General features: G+C 42.2%; 2 protein-coding genes across 3 annotated transcripts in view; both read right to left on the bottom strand.

The window, feature by feature from the left end:
- Nucleotides 1-9025, bottom strand: part of tafa4b (TAFA chemokine like family member 4b) — a 37310-nt gene extending 28285 nt beyond the window's left edge. For both annotated transcript variants that reach the window (XM_029432103.1, XM_029432104.1), the window contains exon 1: nucleotides 8571-9025. The gene's annotated coding sequence lies outside the window, so the exon portion shown is untranslated. The remainder of the gene's footprint in view (nucleotides 1-8570) is intronic.
- A 3522-nt stretch (nucleotides 9026-12547) lies between these two features.
- On the bottom strand, nucleotides 12548-22022 carry eogt (EGF domain-specific O-linked N-acetylglucosamine (GlcNAc) transferase; the record flags this gene model as incomplete). The annotated part of the gene is made up of 10 exons (XM_029432784.1): nucleotides 12548-13968; nucleotides 14805-14907; nucleotides 15183-15302; nucleotides 15474-15535; nucleotides 15894-15962; nucleotides 18898-18984; nucleotides 19761-19832; nucleotides 20431-20523; nucleotides 21571-21674; nucleotides 21917-22022. Coding segments are annotated over 10 exons (963 nt in total), but the record flags the coding sequence as incomplete, so codon positions are not given.
- Nucleotides 22023-22065: the final 43 nt, after the last annotated feature.

Below are 22065 nucleotides of genomic sequence, written 5' to 3'. Positions count from 1 at the left end.
ATTACAGCATGCTGCTCCTCGTCATTTCCTCTGGGTCGCTAGGCAGATAGAGCGGGTGTGTGCCCACATGCAAAAGCACACACAGAGATACACACAAAGTTAAATCAACACACCAGTATGTATTCAGAAGCCCCAGCCACCACGACTCACTGTTTTTCCTGGTTCTTGTTTGTTTCTCCTTGTGTCTTTCGCTATGGCTCTCTACAGTAACCATTGTGTGTGTGTGTGTCTCTCTTTCTCCCCTCTCCTCCCGTTATCAGTGTGCAGATGAGAATCTCTGCTTTTTCCTCTCCCGCTGTTCCTCTTCCTCTTCTTCTTCTCCTGTAGGCTACAAAGTCAATACTCCCCAACTGTAATTTCCAATCATATCACACCATTTCTTTCTTCTTCAAACTATTATTTACACAATATTATCATTTTAATATTACAATTAACGTCAATATATCGCAACACCGCTATTGCTTGCATTATGATAGTTTTCTATCATAATATAAAGGTATGATCTTTTATTGAATCTGTATTTGTTCACAACTGTGTGATGAAACTGCATTGTGTTCCTCTTTTAGGTCCACAACCATTGAACATTTATATCATTGTATATGCTTCTTATAGGTTTTTAATATAGGGAGAGGTCAGAAGTTATCTAAGGGACACATAATAACACTGCCCCTGTTTACTGCCATCCATCCGTACTGCCGCAACCTCCCACCAGCCCACTGTATTGTTTCCTACAATAAAGCAACAGGCAATTAAGTGGAGGATCCTCTGTTTGGAGAAATGGCCAGGTGGGGAGAAAGAGAGGAGAGAAAGTTGTGAAGGAAGGTCTGGCTTTAGGGCCATTACCTGACTCTGGTATTGACTGCAGCAAACTCATTCACAAATCCACTCATTTACCCATACATTTCACATCAGCGTTGCCAGATGTACAATCAATAATTCCAAAAGTGCCATATTGTTAATGCTAGACATTTACCATTTTGTGATGCTTACAATAAATATTTGGTTTTGGGCAGCGCTGTCTTATTTTAATTAATTTCCGGATGCCAAAATATGACTCCTACGCATCTCTTCTCACCTGACCTCTTTTCAGGCAATCATGCTTGATGAACATTTAAAACGATTTTGCATGAGAGATAGCTACATCATAGCAGCATCAGCTTGCTTTAAAATAATCAAATATGTGAGTAGACTTGTAGGCGTGTCAAAAAGTCGTTTAAATACATGTTTTGTAAAATTGCAAATTTGCACCTATTCGATATCATCTTTATGACTCGCGGACAATCGTTTTCCTCAAAATAATTTTAAGCCTCTGGTTTGACAGTTTAACATTTCCCATCAGGCAACGCTGGTTATACTTCTTATCTGTGAACAGACACAAACACACTCATACAGAAACAAACACACACCTATGCACTCCTCTTACACAGTTCACACAGAATGAACAGCATTTTGTGTTATTAGTTGTTTTTTTCTGAACGTACCTGCCACATTCATACATTGCTAGAAACAACCTCTCCCACTAAAGCAGAGGAGGGGAAGAAGCAGGTGTAGGCTGTTAGTTGTTTTATGGAGGAGTAAAAAGAAAAACACAGACACTAACAGGCTAATAAACATTAGCTCGCTAACACAACAAGTCAGCGGCCAGCCCTGGTTTCCTCTTTACAAGTTAGTCGTTTAAAACCCAGACAGCCAGCGCTGGGCCGGCATAGATCAGAGCAAACCTCCTCTTAGCCGCTGACAGACAGAGGCAGAGCTTGGGCTGTAAATCCGGCGCGCTCTAATAAAGCAATAAAAGGCCATTAAAAGTCAGTGTCCCTCAGCAGTGGAAGATGGATGGAAAGGTGGAAAGTAAAGGAGACACTTTTAGTTGGCCGTACACACCCACACACATTTTGGTTTCCTTACCGTCTCTGCTCGAGACAAACTGGGTGTATGCAATATTGATGCCTTTCTCCTGTTGTTACTCCTCTTTTATCCTTGCTGGCTGCAGAACACTTTTGTGAAGAAAAAAAAAACGTAAACACTGTGATTTACAATGGAAAAGCACATCTTTTTTATGGACTGTTCTGCTCACTCAGTAAGCTCTCTGTCTCCAACACTGATCTGCCTTCCTCCCTGCAAGCCCACATTGTATTTACACTATGCACAAATGCAAAATCTCACATCCTGGCTTTACTATTTGTTACCTGTACCAAAGTAGCAATACAATAATTTCTTATTAGGAGTGGGATTGTAATAATTTCTGAGAACAATAATCCCACATTTAGCACTCATTTTATTATCTAAATGTTTGTAACAGGAAGGACCATTGGGAAACTTTTTGGAATACAGTGAGTTTCTCTTTTCACCAGCGTTCATACTGTACCCAGGTTTTTCTTCCCTTCCCAAGCAGTAGAGGGATCAAAAGGAGGTATAGAAGAGAGGAGTGGTGACAGCAGGGCAGAAGGGAGACAGCACAACTTAGCCAAGTAATAAAACATGAAACAAATCGAAGAATAAGAAAAAGATAAGAACAAAGTGTATTTTTGTAAGTGTGTGTGTGTGTGTGTGTGTGTGTGTGTGTGTGTGTGTGTGTGTGTGTGTGTGTGTGTGTGTGTGTGTATGTGTGTGTGTGTGTGTGTGTGTGTGTGTGTGTGTGTGTGTGTGTGTATCCTCGACTGGGCCCTTCCTCTGTGGCCGCTGGTATCGAATGGCAGCCCGGAGCCAAACAAAAGCCGGCCGAGGTCCTGACAGTGAGTCTCCCGAGAGCAGCGGCCGTTCATTATCATTTGTGCCCAAATTATGATTAATGGAAAATGAACAACCTTGATGTGAAGCCTGCTTTGATTTTCTATGAGGCCCGGCCTCGCTGTAGTCGTAGCTATACTCCTCTGGCCAAGAGAAAAGTGCTGGACAAACACTCACCGAAGCTCAACTCTCGGCCTCACAGCGCTTTAAATCAATGGACACACAGATAAAGAAGCTGCTTTCACAACTTCCCCTCCTCTCTCTCACACACACACTCTCTGAGAAACTCAGATGGAGACAAACCGACATCTTGATTATATCAGTCTCCTCTGCTGCTAATGACCAGCTTGCGCGTAATTATATTAATTACCGTACGTGCAACGCCTGTCAATTGGCCAGCCAATGGAAAGGGAGAGCTTGATAGAAAGTAGAAAAGGAGCGAAAGATAAGGAAAGGAATAAAGCTTCAGATGAAGGTGTTGAAGAGTGGTCAGAGTGGGAAAAGACAGAGAAGAGGGGAGGAAAGGAGAGAGCGAGAGTGAGAGGTCGAGGAAAATAGAGTGTGGAGAGAGCGAGAGAGACACACACAGAGAGCGGGGAGAGAGAGAGGAAGCCTGATCAATTGTTCATTTAACAAAGTCACTGAGACGTGTCAGCAGTGTCAATAAGTGAATTAATTTGTCTGTGGGTCTCCGGAGCATGACACCATATCACTCTGCTCCCCTGAGACAAGCAGGGCCTCTAACCCTCTCTCTCACACAAACACACACAAACACACACAAACAGGCACACATGCACACTCTTACAAAGCAATTCCATACAAGGATCAAACACGGATGTCAGGAACAGTAGACACCAAAAACAATTTCATACAAATGTTTCCATGCTTGTAGATGCATATTCTCACCACACAGACAAACCTTTGTAATTTAGGATTTTGGAGGACATAGGTCGGTGTGTGTGTGTGTGTGTGTGTGTGTGTGTGTGTGTGTGTGTGTGTGTGTGTGTGTGTGTGTGTGTGTCCCAACCTGGCCTTAACAGCACTTCATTTGTGTGTTTGTGTTTTCATTCATTTTGTAAAACAGTGCTTGTGTATTAACTAACCTTAACAACCAAGTCTTAATAATGTGTCCCCATAATGTGACTATATGAACATATGGCGCATGTAATTTACCTTTGATTAAAGGAATTAAAATCCAATTTAAATATATTGCTATATATATATATATATATATATATATATATACACACACATGAACACAAACACACAACCACACACACAATAATCATTCATCCTCATCCAAGCAGCCATCCCCAAGGGAGGCTATTGTCCGCTGGCGACTGACATCAGTGAGTCACCAAGAGGGACCCTCCACCACTCGCTGCCTGCTGTTTTCATTACAAAGCCATCACCTCCAGCACACACACACACACACACACACACACACACACACACACACACATAAACTGTTTGCACCGACACATTGCATTGACATACACATTCACACAACCTCACTCACTCCTCCGACACATTTCCCCCCAGTCCTGACTATCCATACTCCTCTCTGGTGAAGCCTTTCTCTCAGATATCCAATGCCCGCTCAGCTAACACCAGCATTAAGCCCTGGCTACCTTTATGTTTGCCTTTCTGTTGTTTTCTATCTTTTCCTCTCCTTCCCTCATGGGGATGAACCCTGATACCCCCCCCCCCCCCCCATTCCTTCACGAGGCACAGTGTTGTTTGAGGGCTGCTGTGATGACCGCCCCAGGCTCCGCTACGGCTTCACAGTGGACCCACGCTGCAGAGCATGCCTGTTCAATTACAATCATTACTATCACTTTGGGAGATTTGTCATGGTCAAAGTGAGTTGGAGCTGTAGAAAAATCACCTTGAGGCCTGTGAAGTGGTGTTATTTTCAGGTTTTCACAAAAAGAGCCATGACGTCCTCAAAACTCTCTCCTAATTGAAAATAACTCAAATTCAACATAAATGAATTACTCCAAAATTCCAAACAGATGTTTAAAGAATAATCCCTCAACGGTGCATGACTGACTCATAATAAGCACTTGGCACCTAAAGAAGAGTAATCCACTAAATCTGTCAACTGATTTCAAGCCATGAGAGCAGTACGTTTGGACGTGGCTGCTTTGCCTTTCACTGTCTTCTCCGGGCTGGACAGGGGGAGGCCATGTGGCAGTGTGGGCTGTCAGTCAAAGCAGTTAGATGCAATTAGAGAGAGGCTGGATGGTGCGATGGCGCCAAACAGATGACAGAGGCCTTGCTGTCACTGACTGAGTGACGGACAGAGGGGAGAATGGAAGACAAGGAACACACACAAGCTGTGGAGCTCCAACATGAGACCTCCATTTGTATTGCTGTGTTATGTAGAGTGTTATGGGTGTGATATTATATAGTTACTTCATATGTTTTGGTGCCTCTCTGTGCTGTGTTCGTGGTGATAATGAAAAAAGGATTACAGTGATTCTATCTCAAATGTCTTCAGATATATATCACTAGCAGGTAAACATAATGTAACTGTATCCATAGATGTATCAAACATTAGATCGATCAAATATGAATTACAAAGGGATTTTAATTATAGCCAATATCGATATTGGAATATATAGGCCAATACCAATATTTAGGAGTTTAAAAATCAGTTAAAAAGGTTGGCTAATAGTATTTGTTTTGAATTAACACGTAAAGAATCTTTTAGAAATAATCTTAGATTTGTTTTTTAAGAATTGAACAAGATACATATTAAACGGGACATTGAATAGTCTACAAATGTACTTGTGCTCTCTGGTGGAAGAACTATGTAATGGTGGCGGTGTCTAAATGACCTCACACCTAGTTTGGTTCATTTTTATACTGCAGGTTGTTAATTATTGGCAATATAGCTAATGTAAGCCTATAGTGGCCGATATATTGGTCTGGACGATTTATCGGTCTAGCTCTAATTTGTAATACATTAGTGGGGGGAACTCAATTAGGGCTGTAAACGCTAAGAAAATTATTCAAATTAAGACCAAAATGGAATATATTGACTAAATAAATAGCCTGATGCCGACAACGCCAAAGTTAAAACCAGTCTGAGCTTCAACAGATTAAGTCATCAATCACGATTCAAACATTTAGCAATTCATGTGGATTACATTGTAAACTATCCCGTACTGAAATGGTAAACGCACTTAAAGACTGCAACAGGGGAGAGAATATGTGTGAGTCTGTTAGCTACAGAAAAAGGTGGAGAGTGATTTCCTTTTTTCATGGAGACATATAAACTTGGTGGATCACCACACACTATTAACAAGGTATCACAAGTTACCACTCTCGCCTGTCAGCAACATCTGAAATGTTTCTTTTGACTACAGGTCGTGACCTCGCTCCAATTGCGGTATTGTGGTTGAGACAAGAGACAGAGACACGCCACGCTCACGCTCATTGATCTAATATCCCTCTTTCCTCCATTAGAGTCATGGATCTCCCGTTTGAGAAGAGACATCTTCTCCCTGGGTATATTTTCTCTGAACCTGATTTCATGAGAATGAGTGAAGACTTCATTGTCTCCTGCTTCCCCAAGATGCCTATTCATGCTCTATGACTCGATACACCCAGAAACTGTCCGAGATGAAAAGCTGTCCAGGACCCTGTCATTTACAAATGAGAGGCCTTTCTCCATCTTTCTGCCCATGACATGAAAGAAGGCCTCAGCTCTCCTCCTCCTCCTCCTCCTCCTCCTCTCATCGTCGGGAAGTATCCATTCATCACAGTCAATCTGTTAATGCCAGTGCGTGTGTGGAGGTGATCTCCAATCTGTTGCGCTGCTGTCATTTCACCAGTCCTACATGCCTGATCCCGCGTTATTCATCCAGCCTTTCACACATACACACACAAACACACATCATCATCATCATCATCATCATATCAGTGTTTTCTCTTCCTCACACATGAACAAGCACACACAGATTCACAAGATTCTATTGTGCATAGTTCTTCCTATTACTTACACGCAGACACACAGGTCATTTCACACACACGCTATCTCCTTCCCTTCGCCTCATCTCTTACAAATATTTTTTCTGTCTCTCCAGCTCATTTCTCTCGCCTCCCTTGCTCTCCCTTCTCCCCGCTGCCGTCCGTGTGTCTTCATGCACAATCACAAATGCACACAATCCATTCCCCCCCTCATTCCCAGCCAGTCATCCTGAACAGCCCTCTGTGGGGTAAGTAGATAGGAGGCTGTTGAGACATGTAGAGCCTAACGGCCCTCTGAGGATAACGGCTGTCCCACCGCTGGGAGCTACTATAGCAGGAAGGGTTCAGATGAGAGTGAGCCTGGAGAGAGGAGTAATTGCCAAGTGTGTGAGTTTTTGTGTGTGTGCGTGGATCTGTGAAAAGTGCAGTGGGAGGAGGGGAGGGGGGAGGGTGTGAGGAGATGGAAAAAGGGTGACAAAGACAGAGGAGAAGTCATCCACTGCGGACAGGAAAAGCGGCACAGCCAGACGTCAGAGTGCCACCCTCATACAGGTGTGTGTGTGTGTGTGTGTGTGTGTGTGTGTGTGTGTGTGTGTGTGTGTGTGTGTGTGTGTGTCTGGGTGACAAGGGGGTCAGGTTGGAGAGAGTAATCTCCCCAGGATTAAGAGTGCTGCTCCTGTGTTAATGTGACTGTCAATGAGAATTAAGTACCTGGACCGATCCTCTCCACCCCGCTCTCCTCTCCCTCTCTCCCCTCTTTCCCCTCTCTCCTCCTGTCACACTAATGACACCACTTTCTGTGGAGTGCAAGTGCAGAGCGCTAAAAACAATGGGGAAATAATTACACTCTATCAATACAGTACAAATTGCAGAGATGAGCAGCGGGACAGCGAGAGATATCAGCATAGGCATTGAGAAGTGGGGGAGGTAGAGGGAGGGGTTGAGACAAGGATGACTAACAATTATAACACGATAGGGGTTGGGTCTCATTACTGCATCCATTAACATGCACCAAGTAATTTTCCCCTCACAGTTTTTGTGTGTGCGCATGAGAGAGAGAGAGAGAGAGAGAGAGAGAGAGAGAGAGAGAGAGAGAGAGAGAGAGAGAGAGAGAGAGAGAGAGAGAGAGAGAGAGCATCATTACGTTCTGCAACACACCTCCCTGCCTCCGTGCGCAATCTGCGCGGAGAGCCCGGCGGCACCTCATTTCTCACCAATATTTCTGAGCTCCGCGCGCTCTCCTCTCTACTTCCGATCACGATCCATGCACAGCGATTAGAGCAGGCACGTGAAAAGAGCCTGGTCAGCGGATCAGCCTCTTGGATCACTCAATAGGTGCTAAGCAGCGCGGAGCTTCGACCGATAGCTTATTTAACCTCACAGCAGTGAAACACTGCATCAATCTCACCTCAATCTTCCCTGCCCCTCACCGACAGCATGCGCGCTTCACACACGGTCAGCGGAATTAACTGGCCGTTTGAATCGGCTCATGATGTGTGCCATTTTTACGCATGGCAATCACGCACGAGAGGCAGCGGGGACCCTTGGAGATCAGGGAGGTTTTCCTTGGAAATCCTGCTGTTTCTTTCAAGAAATAGTTCCTCAGCAACAAATCGTGTTCGCTGCGCTGAGCCAGGAGCGTCAAAGTTGCTTTCAGCTCGCCAGTCAGTTAGTGAGTCAGTCAGTCAGTCACCACCCCTTCTCAACCTGCTGCCCATGGAAACAATGTTCCACATCTCTACAGCCAAAGTCCCCCTCTGACCCCATCCTTGTTTCTTTAGCCTATTGACCATGCGCCATGAAACGACACGGAATTGAAATGTGAATCTATACTCATTGAATTTGAATATAAAACACCACCTTACCCAAATCTATAAACTCGATGGCATGATCACGGGGAATTGTAAAGGATCCAGGTGAGATAGAAGAGCGCTTTGCCACTTTCTGATTCAACTCCACACTGATTTGGCTTTCCAATAAACAATCCTTTTGAGCCTCCTGTCCAGTTCCCGGAGCCCGCGCACAGTCACACTGAAGCAGGGTGAGGTAGGGCTACTGCCACGCCAGAGTACCAGCCCTCCGGAGCCGGGTGAGAAAACAAAGCTCGCACAATAGCGATGTGCTCCAATGTGCCATGATCTTGCCACGTCCCATCACAAAACCCCACTGAGGAGAAAGTCAGCAAAAGTGTGTTAATTCCCCCAATTAACCGTGCGGATGTTTTTGGCGAACACTCCATACAAGTTTATCCCCCTGGCTGCGCTCGACTGTCACACAGAGGCGTTAAAGTCGCCGGAGAGATGCTGATGAGAGTGATGGTATTGTGATGCAGGAGTGATAGTTGCGCTCCCGTCGCTCCTCCCGAGCAGAGATCGATTGGACATGAGAAATGCGATGCGAGCCCGTCTTCCCCATTCAGAACACGTGCAACAGCGCCCGCCCAGTTCACCAGCTCCCAAGTACACCCCCTCTCTTCCTCACTGATGTCATGTAGTTTACAAGTAGCCTGGACTGTTGGGGTGGAGGGGAAGGGGATAATTGTGTGCCTGTATGTCCAATGAGAGATGGCAGCCATTCTTAGACTGCAAAGCGTTCATCTTAATAAGTCAGGTTTCGTCATCGTGGAAAACTTGACATTTGCACTTGTTATGGTTTGTTTCAAAGCATAACATTTTCATACATTTTACATGGGATAGATTCTTCCTAACTTAAGAGTAAGATATACAAGTACAAGGTCCCTGAAGGTTATTGATTGTTGTCTAAATTGGTTGGAGTTTGCCTAATAGTGATTCCTAGATGGAGGTCATATCTTACCTCAATGTTCACCACTCCATTACCTGAGTACAACTTGAGTGTTGAGTTGAGGAGGGGGTCCGATGAATGACAGGTGACACACTCCTCATCACATAATATTCCACCTCGCCTACACACTTCGATCATGTTACAGATGCTGTCTGGATATCAATACTTGCTTCTGTGCTCGGCTAATACGCACGGATGGTGTAAATCTACCCCCACCCGCGGCGATGTTAAACAGAATTTAATCACCGTCGCCTCTCCGTTACGCACCAGGAGACAGCCTATCAATTATTCCATCCCTAGAATATTCTAGTGTGTTGATGGCGATTGATTGCTTTGCGCTGTATTTGCAGTCGTTAAGACCTAGAGGAGGTCGATGTCTGCTAACGACCCAAGGTGAGGAGTATCCGATACGTTCAGATGTCTTCCTTGTTTTCTTGTTGCCAGCATTGCTGGGCCCATACTGTGCGCACTGTGTTAGCGGATGCATTTTTAGTTGGGAGTAGTGTAAAGATGTTTACGTTATCTAAGCAACAACATAAAAAAGCCATTCACCATGGAATGGAATGAATTCCAGTTCTACATGGAGTAATCTTGTCTAGCATTGACCTCCCCTTATGACTATTTTGCTACCTGTACCTCTGACTGAGAAAGTATATATTTAACCTATTCATTTATGCTTGAATCTATTAAAAATCGATCTGTCTGCATGCAGCCATTTAGTGGCAGGATTCCGATAAAAAAACACATTCAACTGAAGTAAAGATCCTAGTTGCAGCACCATGGACAGGGTCAGACGCGCTGCACGCAAATCCAGGCCGTCGGACAGCTCCAGACTGTGCTTTTCTCTGCCCTTACTTTGCTGTCAAATCGATAATCCCGTTTGTAGACAAAATACACAGAAGTAGATGAACTGTGTAGAGTTTATGTGAAGAAGAAAAAAAACAACAGAAAGCTGATAAAAACATAATATTTCCTGTCTGCACCTGCAAGTGTCTGAACCTGTGTAACGTAACGGGGATCGGAGGCCTTTTATGATAAAGTCAGGCAGCTCATTTCTGCAACAGCACTTCTGTCCATTTTCAGAGGGGCCAGATAGTATCGGGGGAAACCCACACCACGTGACGTGAACGCGGTATTGAAAGTGGGAAGTTAAACTCTTTGAAATTTAATTGACTTATTTTACACTTCCCATTACAGAGCTACTCGCGTAATTACCATGTTTCACTGCATGTATTAGGAACGGCAAGATAAAGATTGCAGATTCATCCTTATATATATTGTTGAAAAGGTAAAAGTATAGTCGGAAGTCCTCCCGGCGTGTCATGTATCAGAGGAGCGGGGTTATAGGACCTCCTCTCGGATTATTCCCCAAATAATCATCGCCCAGGGGAGAAAAAAAACATTAAGGACATATCTGCTCATAACTTCAGGCATATTTATTCCCCCTAAATCGATATTCCTGCATGAATCCCTCTGAGAGTCACTGTTTCCTGGTGTGGCGGGAGTCAGGGGGACGCCTGGAAAAGTGGCCAAGGTAAATTGAGCGGATTGTGATTGATTTGTCTGAGTCCAGTGGTGAGAAATGTTTGTCTTTAGAGATCAATTAGATTACGATAATGATCACGTTGTAAAACACAAAGATAAATGAGTGTGAGATCATCTTTGGGCAATAATAAGAGTATACGTGCGGATACTGCTGTTCCTGGAGAGATGTCAGACAAACTAACATATGGCATATATCACTTAGCTTTGAACACCAAACTACTAATTCTGAAGTGTGAACCACGGCTCAGATTATAATGACTTCATTCACATCCTCAGTGATTAAACCTCAGCCTTTGCTTGCTCTCGTGTCCTGACGCGTCTTCGCTGCACAGGGTCTGCGTTAAGGGCGACATAGATAAGTAATTCAACATTTCTGCAGGGAAAACACACAATTACTTACGGTGACTAAAAAAGGCCAACCCAAACATGGCTGTTGAAAAACTACTGGGTGGTAAAACTTCCAGCGGCCCGAGGCAGCAAAAGTGGGGCCTGTTCAATGATGATAGGTGAGAGGAAGTATGCCTGCCACAACACTAATTACTAAAGTGCACGTACACTGCGCTCTGCCGGCCAATGGCGCAAGTGTTAGGTTATGCTGTGCGCACGACCACACCGAGGAGGCTTTGTGATTAAGAATGTGTACACTGTGTTTTACTCAATCTTTATACTTTAAGTCGAAAAGTTAGGTTGGGTGATTCGTGTATTTCTCACGCTTTCTCTTCCACTCAAATGCTCAATTTGAGATACATCCAGCAGGCAGGCTTTGCGCAAAAGAGAGAGCACTTGGTCATCGATTTGGAGCCGCCATGAAGGTTAATGAGAACAGACATCTTGGTTCCTCTGCTTTTGATCCCCCCTGCATAGAGATTCTTCATTTCTTTACGAGGTCACTGGCAGTAACCCGAGCAGGGCCATAAATAGTGTCCATGCCAGACAGGCCCGGTGTCTGTCAATACTCCGAAAGTTAAGACACAACATCCGCAGTGAGCGACTGCTGACATCAAACTTTTAATACTGGAGTGAATACATTTAAACAAACAGTGTGTACCTATGACCCGTTGGACATATCTGTGAATAAATTGTTCTCACTCTCCACACTGTTTAGAACAAGTCTGTCAGGGACGATTACACAGCGCAGGGTGAAGGTTTGGCCCTTATGTGTGGTGTTATACTGCCCCCGTGTGGCTGTGATGCGTCACTGTTAATTTTGTAGTTTTTGAGGTCATCCAGATTTATTACAGTGACAGTAAAAGCTGAACTAGTGCCCTTTTTTGGAAGAGCCCTCTCCCTCCTCAGACCTGGACTCACTAAAATAATGAAAGCCACAGCAGCAAAGAGCTGTCTGGTGTCAGCAAGAACCAGTCAGACAAAGGCATCACTTTTTCCCCTCCAAGGTCAGACTTCAAAAGATGATTGATTAAATTAAGATGGATTAAATCTCTAATGCCTAAAATGGCCAGCACAGACAGGAAGACATGCTTCAGCATTTTTAAAGAATTATTTATTTTAAAATATTACACAACTTTTGAATATGAAATTGCCTAGAAGTCAAGCAAAGCCCTGACCGAAAAGGTCCGACTGAGTTCAACTTGGTTTCATCGATAAATAAAACATCAAGCTCCCGGAGAGGCCAAAAAAGATCTTCTGATTGCACAAAATACTCTTGTGTATTGCATCAGACTGCATGCCAATTGTGCTTATTCCATTTCAGACGAATTTACTGTAAAATCTAAAACTAACAGCATTCAAAATACTTTAGGAAAGGTAACAGAACAAAACTAACAATGCATTTCCTTTGGTAAAATGCAAAGGAATTAATAAAATACACATCAGTATCAATGTCATATTCCTTTAAAACAACAGGATTTACATACTTTTAAATAAATGTTACAATTGTAAAAGAAAACCATGTAAATTGCAAATAAAGACGCAAAACTAAAAGATAGCTTTAAAAAGTCTGCCAGATATTTCTGATAATTATCTGACAAAAGCCGCATTCATCATGTTGCAGGAAACAATGTAGTGTTGAAGGTTGCTGACTAATATTGAATGTATGTTTCACGATACTTACTAAGAATGTGTCTTAAAGTATTGTACTTGCACACATACAAATGCTAATACTGATATAAAAGAAAATCCCTCTTGGAGTGTCTTACTTATCTTCTGTCTAGTACTTTTAGAGTTATTGGTGTTTTTTGATAACTGAAATTCACATGTCAAACTAACTGCAAAAGAAGTCTGCAACGTGAATCCAACAAGTTAAATACTGCACACCATATTCGACTGGTGTATGCTGCATGTGCTCAGAAAACTCTGCCGTGATTGTCAACAGCTCTGAAGAGGCTCGCTTCAAGGTGACTGATCAAATGTGACAAGATGGCGCAAGTAAAGGGACGTAGTAACAGCTGCTCATTAGCTAACTTTGTCGGCATGGAATGAAGTAGATGCAGCGGAGGTAATGAAGAAACATAGAACGCATCTTATAGCTCTCCAGATGCTTCGACTGCACACACCTCGTCTTTTAACATATTTGTCACTAATAGAGCTGGTGTAGGATATTCAACTCTGAGTTGTCCACCAAATTGCTTTCACTCATTCAGACCTATCAATGTAGCAGACAGGAGGTGATGATTACTCTACTGGACCGCTGATGGATAACTTTAAACATATCTTTTAAAAAGATTTGTGAAGAGGTCTTTAGATCACAACAAACGGCCGGTCCATGTTAAAAGTTATTTAGTTGCAGGATGTCTGCGTCCCACAGAGACTCTAGAGTTCATCATGAAGGGTACGGCGCTGCCATTTTGAATGGTGTGTGACGTAATCGGCCGCCTCCATCACAAGGCGCATGAACTCGCCCACATCAAAGGAGTAGTTGGTAAACTTCGGGTGGTCCCCGAGGGTTGGATGGTGACCCTGAGGGAAGTGATAGAGAAGAGTAAAAGCATTATATAGACACATAACAGCATGGGGGAACACAACATAAACTAATTGACATTCAGGGGTGAGGGAAAATGTTATTATGGTAAGAATCTTTTTTTTCTACAAATGAACCTAGATCTGGCTTCTGCTGGACAGTAATTACACAAAACAAGTCAAAGTTGTGTCCAGCATTATTTTGTGATTTGTTGAAAAACCAACAATTCATTTTTTGAAATTGGCAAGTTTGTGAGAACAAACTGCCCATTTTATTTATGTAACAGGCAGGATTGTGTTTTGGTATAGCTTGAACTTGTAATTCTTGAAGTCACTGAGCAATACTAAACACTTTTTAGTAAAAAAGTACATGAATAAATGTCACCTTTTGCCTGAGGGTTCCTTTGTGTGTTTACATTATTGCATGTTATCAGTTGATATCATTTTTTCAAATATAAAAAGTCCATAATACTATTTACATTTTACTCTTCTTTCGTAGCATAATTTGCCACACTGCCTTTTTTAGTGACTGGAATAGATGCTGAAATTAGCACCTTTATGTACTGAACAAGAACCAATTTTTAATCAAACGATTCCCACCCCTATTGACACGTGTGCATTTGTATTGTCAGAGTGTCCTTGCAATCAGGTATCAGATATAACGTGAGTGAGAAATGAAGTCTGTGGGTCTGTTCTGCTGTGCCTATTATTGCACATAATTGAATGTGTGCATGAGAGTGTAAGTGTGTGTCTATATGTGCAAGAGGCGAGATGAATTGAGAAGGCTCAAGCTTAGGTGCCGGGGTGCTAACAGCTGGTACGGGAGTTTCCCCTACCTTGTCCTGTGGGAGTACTTTGTCCATTTTCTGCCAAGTCACGTATCGAATGCCCCGCAGCCGAGCCAAATCTCGATAGCAGCTCTCATCCTGACAATTATATCTGGGAGGGACAGATGCAGACACTTTATCTCTTGCTCTCCTCGGCCTGCCTCACTTTCACTCTTTCTTGCTCCATCTTTGTCTCTCTCTCTCTCTCTCTCTCTCTCTCTCTCTCTCTCTCTCTCTCTCTCTCTCTCTCTTTCTTGCTGTATTCACGCTGTGGTTCTCGCACTGTATCACTCACCAAAAATGCACACTTAACACTCCTACAGATGCCCATTCTCATATATACACACACAGACACACACACACACACACACAAAACGTGTCACTCACAGCTCAAAGATGACAGCCCAGTCAGGGAGGAAGAGGAGGTGTGTGAGACCTGCCCCGTGCATCCCTATAAAGATGTCAGAGTTGTGGGTGATCCTCAACTGCACCAGGAAGGGAACATCCCTGAGAGAAGCATAGGGAGTCACACATCAATCATCTTTGTTGTGTAAACATTGTCACTATTACACAATTTAACATTTAAATTTTAACACTTATTTATTTGTTAATTCACTGATGCATCCCTGACCAACACTGAATAGTGTGTGTAGTAATGTGGCAAGCACTATAACTCACTTGTATTTGAAGTCCACCACGTTGACCTCCAGTAAAGGCACAGTCTTGAGGGCATTTATCAGCTGTAATAACAACAGAGGGACATGTTCTCTGATCAATGAGAGAGCAAACAAACATGGGCAGTGACCATATTAAATCACAAGCCTTTTTTATTTACTACTACGTATTGTTTATAACAAATAAGATTTTAAATAGGCACTTAACAGATGTGGGCAGTAAATCAATGGCGGAAAGGAGGGGCTGAGAGTGTGAGAGTTGTATAGAGTGAAGAAAGACAAAGAGAGGAAAAGGGGGAGAGGGAAAGAGAAAGACAGAGAGGAAAGGAAAAGGAGGACATGTGACAGAACTAGACGGAGGGAAAAGTGTAAGAAAAGTTAAGAGTCAGAGAGAAGGAAGGAGGGAGGGTGGTATTGCACTCACCTCCGTTTGGTTTAATATCCTTCTGTATTCTGTGCTGCGTGCCAGCAGGGTGACACGAACACGCCCCTCCTGAAAACAGCAATGCACCCAATAATCAATCAGCCAAGGACAGAAAAGATAGGCAGCTGAGAAAACATGATGCCCATTCAAAATAACTAAAAAAGCCTCTACTTAAAATGTCTCTTTTATACAGCACAGAGGAGGGTACACATTAGCTAAATAACATTGTGAACTATTTTAAAAAGTGGAATCAAATGTTTTATTTTCTGATGTGCTCTTACTAGTTTAAACAGTATATACGATTTTTTCTAAATGCTTCTACTGCCACCTTGTGTTCTGAAAGAGAATTTTAACATATTGGAATAAACAATAAGAATAATAACTAATAACTAATAACACTATCCTTAAAACAAAGTATTGACAAAACAGCAACTTACAACCTGTGCAATCTGCTGTACACAATAAACCAGCCAAAATACAACACCTCATTATAAGCAGTGGATGAATATGTATTTAATACAGACCTCATTTATTGTCTTCTACTAATAAAATGTTTTTAGAAATACTGAAAAAAATGCCATTCTGAGCAAGACCAGAGCTAATTATGACGAGGGGGAGATAGGAGGAGATGGGCGGTGGAGGCAGATGAAAAGGACACAATAGAGGGGAGCAGCAGTGTGAGTCCTTGGCTGTGCCATTAATCTAGGGATGAAAGGAGGAGCTGAAGAGAGGGTCGGGGCCGAGAAGACCTCTCATTCAGTCGCAGGCCTGCTATCGCCAGCAGCCCCATGTCTCGCTGAAATATCCACTTAGCATATTTCAAGTGAAGGCCATGAATACCCAATGAGCTGCTCCACAGAAAGGAAGAAGTTATCAGGCTTTGCTGGTCATAAAGATACAGTCAAGTACCTCAAACCTGGGGTCATAAAACACCTGTGAGGAGTGCTGAAGAGTTATGTATGTTGGATGAATAAGGAGGTGGCGTTATGTAAGTGCGTGCACGTACAGTAGTTATGCATGTACTCTTTCAGAAGGTAGAAGGAAACAATCACTGACATGCTCCTTCCCTTGCATATTTTTACTATTGTTCTGATGTCTAAATTGGTAATGGAATAAGAAACTAAAGCAGGATAAAGGCTGATAATTAGCAGAGATGTATGCATGTGCTCCCACTACTGTTTCTATGGTTTCCATTTAATAGATAGAGGAGACCCCTTTATTCATTATCCAAACAAGCATTCCTGCACAAGCAAGTGGGACTGAATAGGTCGGTGTACTGTTTACAATCCCAGTGAACAGACAAGCTCCCTGGTGGTCTAGCTCAGGGGTATTCAACTAAAATTCTAAGAGGTCCAGTTAGAGAAAATTTCCACGAGCAAAGGTCCGGAGCATCATAATGTCTAACTTGCGTTATGAATTAGTGTGATATATATTGAAGTAGCCTAGTAGCTGTATCAACGTCTGTACGTCATCAACAACTGACTGTCAAATCTAATAAAGAAATATTTATTGTCACTTAACATTGAACTATACAGATATATATAATACTGTAGATATGTTTGTGTTCTTCTCGGGCTGCATTTAAAAATAAAATTGATAAAATAAAATAAAAGGCTTTTGAAAAATCTTAAAAATAAAGTGCTTAATCTTAGAAAAATAAAATAAAGTGTAGCAGCAGCTTGAGTTTCCCTTTTTCTTTAACTGTTTCACATCTTGATTTAACTCTCAACCAATGTTAGAATAAATCAGTCAACACATCTTAACAATTGAACAGTTTAACGCAGGCTAGCACATCCTGGGTTAAACTGTTCTCTGTGGCTGATGATGCTGACAGGTGGCCTATTTGCCTTATTTTGTCACAAATCAAAATCACATTGGGCTCTGAGTGCTTATTTTCTGTGCCCTCAGTTCAGACTTGAGTGGGTATGTTTGGTCAAAAACGTTGTGCTTTGTCTCATAGTGGCGTTTCACATCACCACTGTTAATGAGCACCACGGTCTCTGAGCATATGAGACGCTGGTGTTGTGCTCCAGTGGGAAGGATGAACATGAATGAGTCCATTCTGGGTTGAAAGCTGTTGACTTTTCTCTTCTTGGAGAGCGCCATGAGTAGTTATTCTTCTCTCCCTGTCTGCCGCTCACTCGTCTCTTCGTCAGTGTTTCTCTCCCTTTCTCCATCTTCTCTCGCTGTATAGCTAACTCGTATTTCCGTCTGTCACGCGCCTCTCGTCTCTCATCTGTCTGTATTCACTTCAGAGTCGCGATGTTTGCCGCCTGGAATGCACAGATTTGATTGGCTGCGTAGCATCACGTGGGATGGCTTAACTCTCATGTAATTGGTCTGTGAGTTTCCTGAACCGCTAAACCAGTGCCGTAAAAATGAGTGCGGTGATTCTCTAGTTCACTCCTCTCCTTTCCTCCCCTCTGTTTGTGTGTGTAGGTGTGTGCGAAGCGCCGCCCTTCGAGATACAGAGCGGAGCGAATGTGAATGTGCAAAGCTAAAAAAATAAAATAAAATGCGCCATTAAAATAGAAGTACCGGTAAGGGTCCGGATAGGTCGGCGTCTGGGTCAGGACTTGGACAGCCTGGACCCCTGGTCTAGTGGTTAGGTCTCGGCACTCTCACCTCCGTGGCCAGGGTTCAATTCACGGTGAGGGTTCAGGATTCCCGGTCAGGGAACATTCCCTTTATCTCGATGTTGCACTAGGTGAGAAGCGCACCAATGCAGTGGCGATGATTTCTGGCTTGTTTTAGGAAAATACTGTGTTCCACAATCTTACTTAATATCATGAAACCTCCACCAATAAAAAGAAAACTGCTTCCGCCAGCAGGAAATGCTGTCAACAACACTGACTGAGAGATGCTCTACAGCAAGATGAATCATCACCTGCAGAAAACGTACTATGTAAGCTTCACTAAGAAACTGTATCCCATGTATATAAACAACATTATAATATAAAGTAACAGATGTTGATTAGTGTTTCCTAAAAGACATTCTTCCTACCTTTGGCCCATCTTGTGGGATGTTCAGTCGATGGAGGACATGCTGGGCAAAGGCTCTGAACATTCCTTCACTGTAGCAGTCGGAGATCTGCCATCCACACACCATAGAAAGTGTCAGTTTTCACTCCTATTACAATTTATTTTTCAACAATTCAATTCAAAATAGTGTATTACTTTTGGTCGTATATGCAAAAAGATTAGCAATATTTGTATTTTCAGAAAATCTACTCTCTCATTTGAAATGAATTGAAGGCAAATTGAATCAGGCCACACTTGTGCATTGCTCTGGGTTGAGATGAAAAATATGTAGCAAACATATTTCTAATCTCCCTGGAATGAATATCATATGGGCCTATGCATTTCTCAAGTCCAAGAATCTTACACATACACCGGTGCACTGCAGCTGTAAATGTGAGCACATGAATATAAACATGACATGTGCTACAGTCGCAATCAAAAGCATCATCTTGAGGCTGACCTATCAATATTTCACACCTCAAGGCTGGAACCACAGGACAACACATATTTACATGGTATCATCTTTATAGCAATCTCCTTGGAATTATCATTTAAATAACATAAGCACTTGCTGAGCTTTTGAATACATCACATAAATATTTGACCAGAACTGCATGTTAATGATTAAACCAGATATCATTGTGCATGTGGGAGGGAAAGACCAATAAATGGTATAAAATTCTATCTATCTATTCTATCACAATTTGTGAGATAAAAACATAAATGAAGGCAGCATTGAAAGCATGAGACACTGCATTTGTTCAAAGCAAACATATATGTAAAGCAAATCTGATTAGTGGCTAGACACACATACGCACACACATACATACATAAGGGGTAACTTACGAGAGGCGTGTTGTAAAAGAGGCCGTATCTCATTCTCGGGAGAAGGGAGAAAACGACGTCTTTCAAACAGACCTGTGGACGAGTGTGAATAGATCAATGAAGTAAGCATACAGCATGGCACTGAAATCAGTCTGTGTATATGTCACGGTGTTGTACATGCATGAGCAGGCATGCTTATTTATTTGACATCTTCAAGTGCTTTCAAAAACATTGGAATGATGATTTGGGTGCACATAAACAATAAGGCAATATAAAACCTTATTGTTGTGGTGTGTTTAAACTGCAATCCTCAGACATAACTTGAACGCTTAGATGGAACCAAATTTCATTAGGTTTTTATGGATGGTATTTCAGTGTCTATAGGAGGTGCACATTTCCATTCATGGCTGGTCAAACTAATTTCACCATTTTTGACATTTCCTGTGTCCCAGTATATTTTTCCTGTAAAAATCCAACCCAGTACCGGGCGTCTGTATCAACACTTTAATTAACCTTCAAAGTAAAATAAATAACGTTCCTAACCACTTTTCCTTGACCTTGAAGGTAAACGTCATGAGGACAAGGAAAGATGTGCAGGAGGACTGAGGAAAAATAACAGCGGTGCTAAGAGAATCCGACCTTTACAAAGAAGGAGCGTACAATGACCACAGAGTGGGGACATTATACCTACTCTTTTCGAGTCGTAGGTCTTCAAGTGAATGATGTCATACTCTGAGAAGGCCCTCCATGTTTCACCGAACAGATCTCCATAACCATATAAACTCTGTAAAAAAGACATTAAAAAAAGGAAAACAAATGTTAATCAAATTAATGTTACATCTGAAATGAAAAACAAACCAATAAAATTAGAATCAACTACAGCCTTCAGCAGTGCCAGAGACAGTCATCTGTTTACACACTCTGCTGGTTGTATTTTTCGGAAGTTGTGGTTTTTATACAAAATCTGTTATCACACTATTATCTGACAGCCTGTCGTCGTTTAGAATGCAGTGCAGTTTGTGCCGAAAGGTTACTGCTTTCCGTTTTCTGTCTTTCCCATTTCCTCTTTCCCTCTGTGCACAGTCGGGGAACAATGGGCCGGATAAGGCTGTCTTTAAAGCATTCTGTTTTTCAACTGGTGTTTCCCCTTGATGTCTTCACTGGCCACATATGCCACTGACTTGGTAAACAAAAACTGTGACTGTAGTACAAACTAGTGTTTGGCTTTCTCACTGGGTTGTAGTACTCAATTAAAACATTCAGTTTTCCAGACACTTCTTTTCAATTTAAATGTTTGTATGACTGTTTTCCAGTTACTCTGGACAGGAACATCAGTGAGAAAGCTAAAATATACAGCTGTATCTGAAACAATTATCGTAATCCAAATTACCGTATGCATCAGCGTTTATAAATCTTGAGTTGTGTCTTTGTGAGAATAGATCCAATGTGTGACTTCTCATTTATTTCTTATGTAGCTAGAAGAGGCAGTTACCAACTCACTGGAGGCAGGCCACATGCAAAATCCTACCTTGTGTTTTATTTTGACAGCTAAATAAAGGTATGACATGAGCATCTTTAACATGTATCTTCCTTTGTCGCAGTCTGTAAGGGTGATATGAAGTGCAGCAAATTAAGTCATCTTTTATTTATTTATGAATTGTTGTTATTTTCAGTGGCAATAACAGGCATGTTAACCTGAATTTGTACATCCATGTTTTCTTCAGTTTACAGTATGTGCGGGTTAACCTTCACTAGAAACAATAAACTAAGAAATATCTATATAACACCCTCCCTTCCATTGAAACTGTAGAGGGAGACATCAGGTACCCACCGTGTCCCACATGACGATGTTGATATCTGAGCTGAAGGAGTTGTTAATGTGCTGGGAGATGTAGAGGTTGACAAAGTCACAGAAATGGTGGTACATGTTCACCCCTGTTAGAAAAACAAGTATCTTTGTGAACAGTCTATTATCCGCTTGGTAACAAAAAGAAGAATACTCTGGAGTCACTAAGTCATTACATAACATTACAACAAGGTATTTAAAAAGGTTTTGGTGGACTCCTTGCTATTACATAATGTGCATAAGAGCATGTGTATTGTTTCATTAAGGTAAAATAAGTGTAAAGGTTTTATCAACTTGTTTAGATTGAGTCATGTAAATCTTCGTTACCTACCAGCATCCAGTTTCATGAAAACAGTGGGCTTTTCAACGACGACGTCACAGTGGCCATCCTCTATGGGATGAAAGTCCAGCTCTGTGTATGTCTGCAGCTCAGCATACCTACAAAAACAGCATGGAATATATAAAAAGAAAACGATGGTT

This window comes from Cottoperca gobio, chromosome 5 (assembly GCF_900634415.1).
Source record: "Cottoperca gobio chromosome 5, fCotGob3.1, whole genome shotgun sequence".
NCBI lineage: Eukaryota > Metazoa > Chordata > Actinopteri > Perciformes > Bovichtidae > Cottoperca > Cottoperca gobio.
This window is presented reverse-complemented; position numbering and strand designations above follow the sequence as displayed.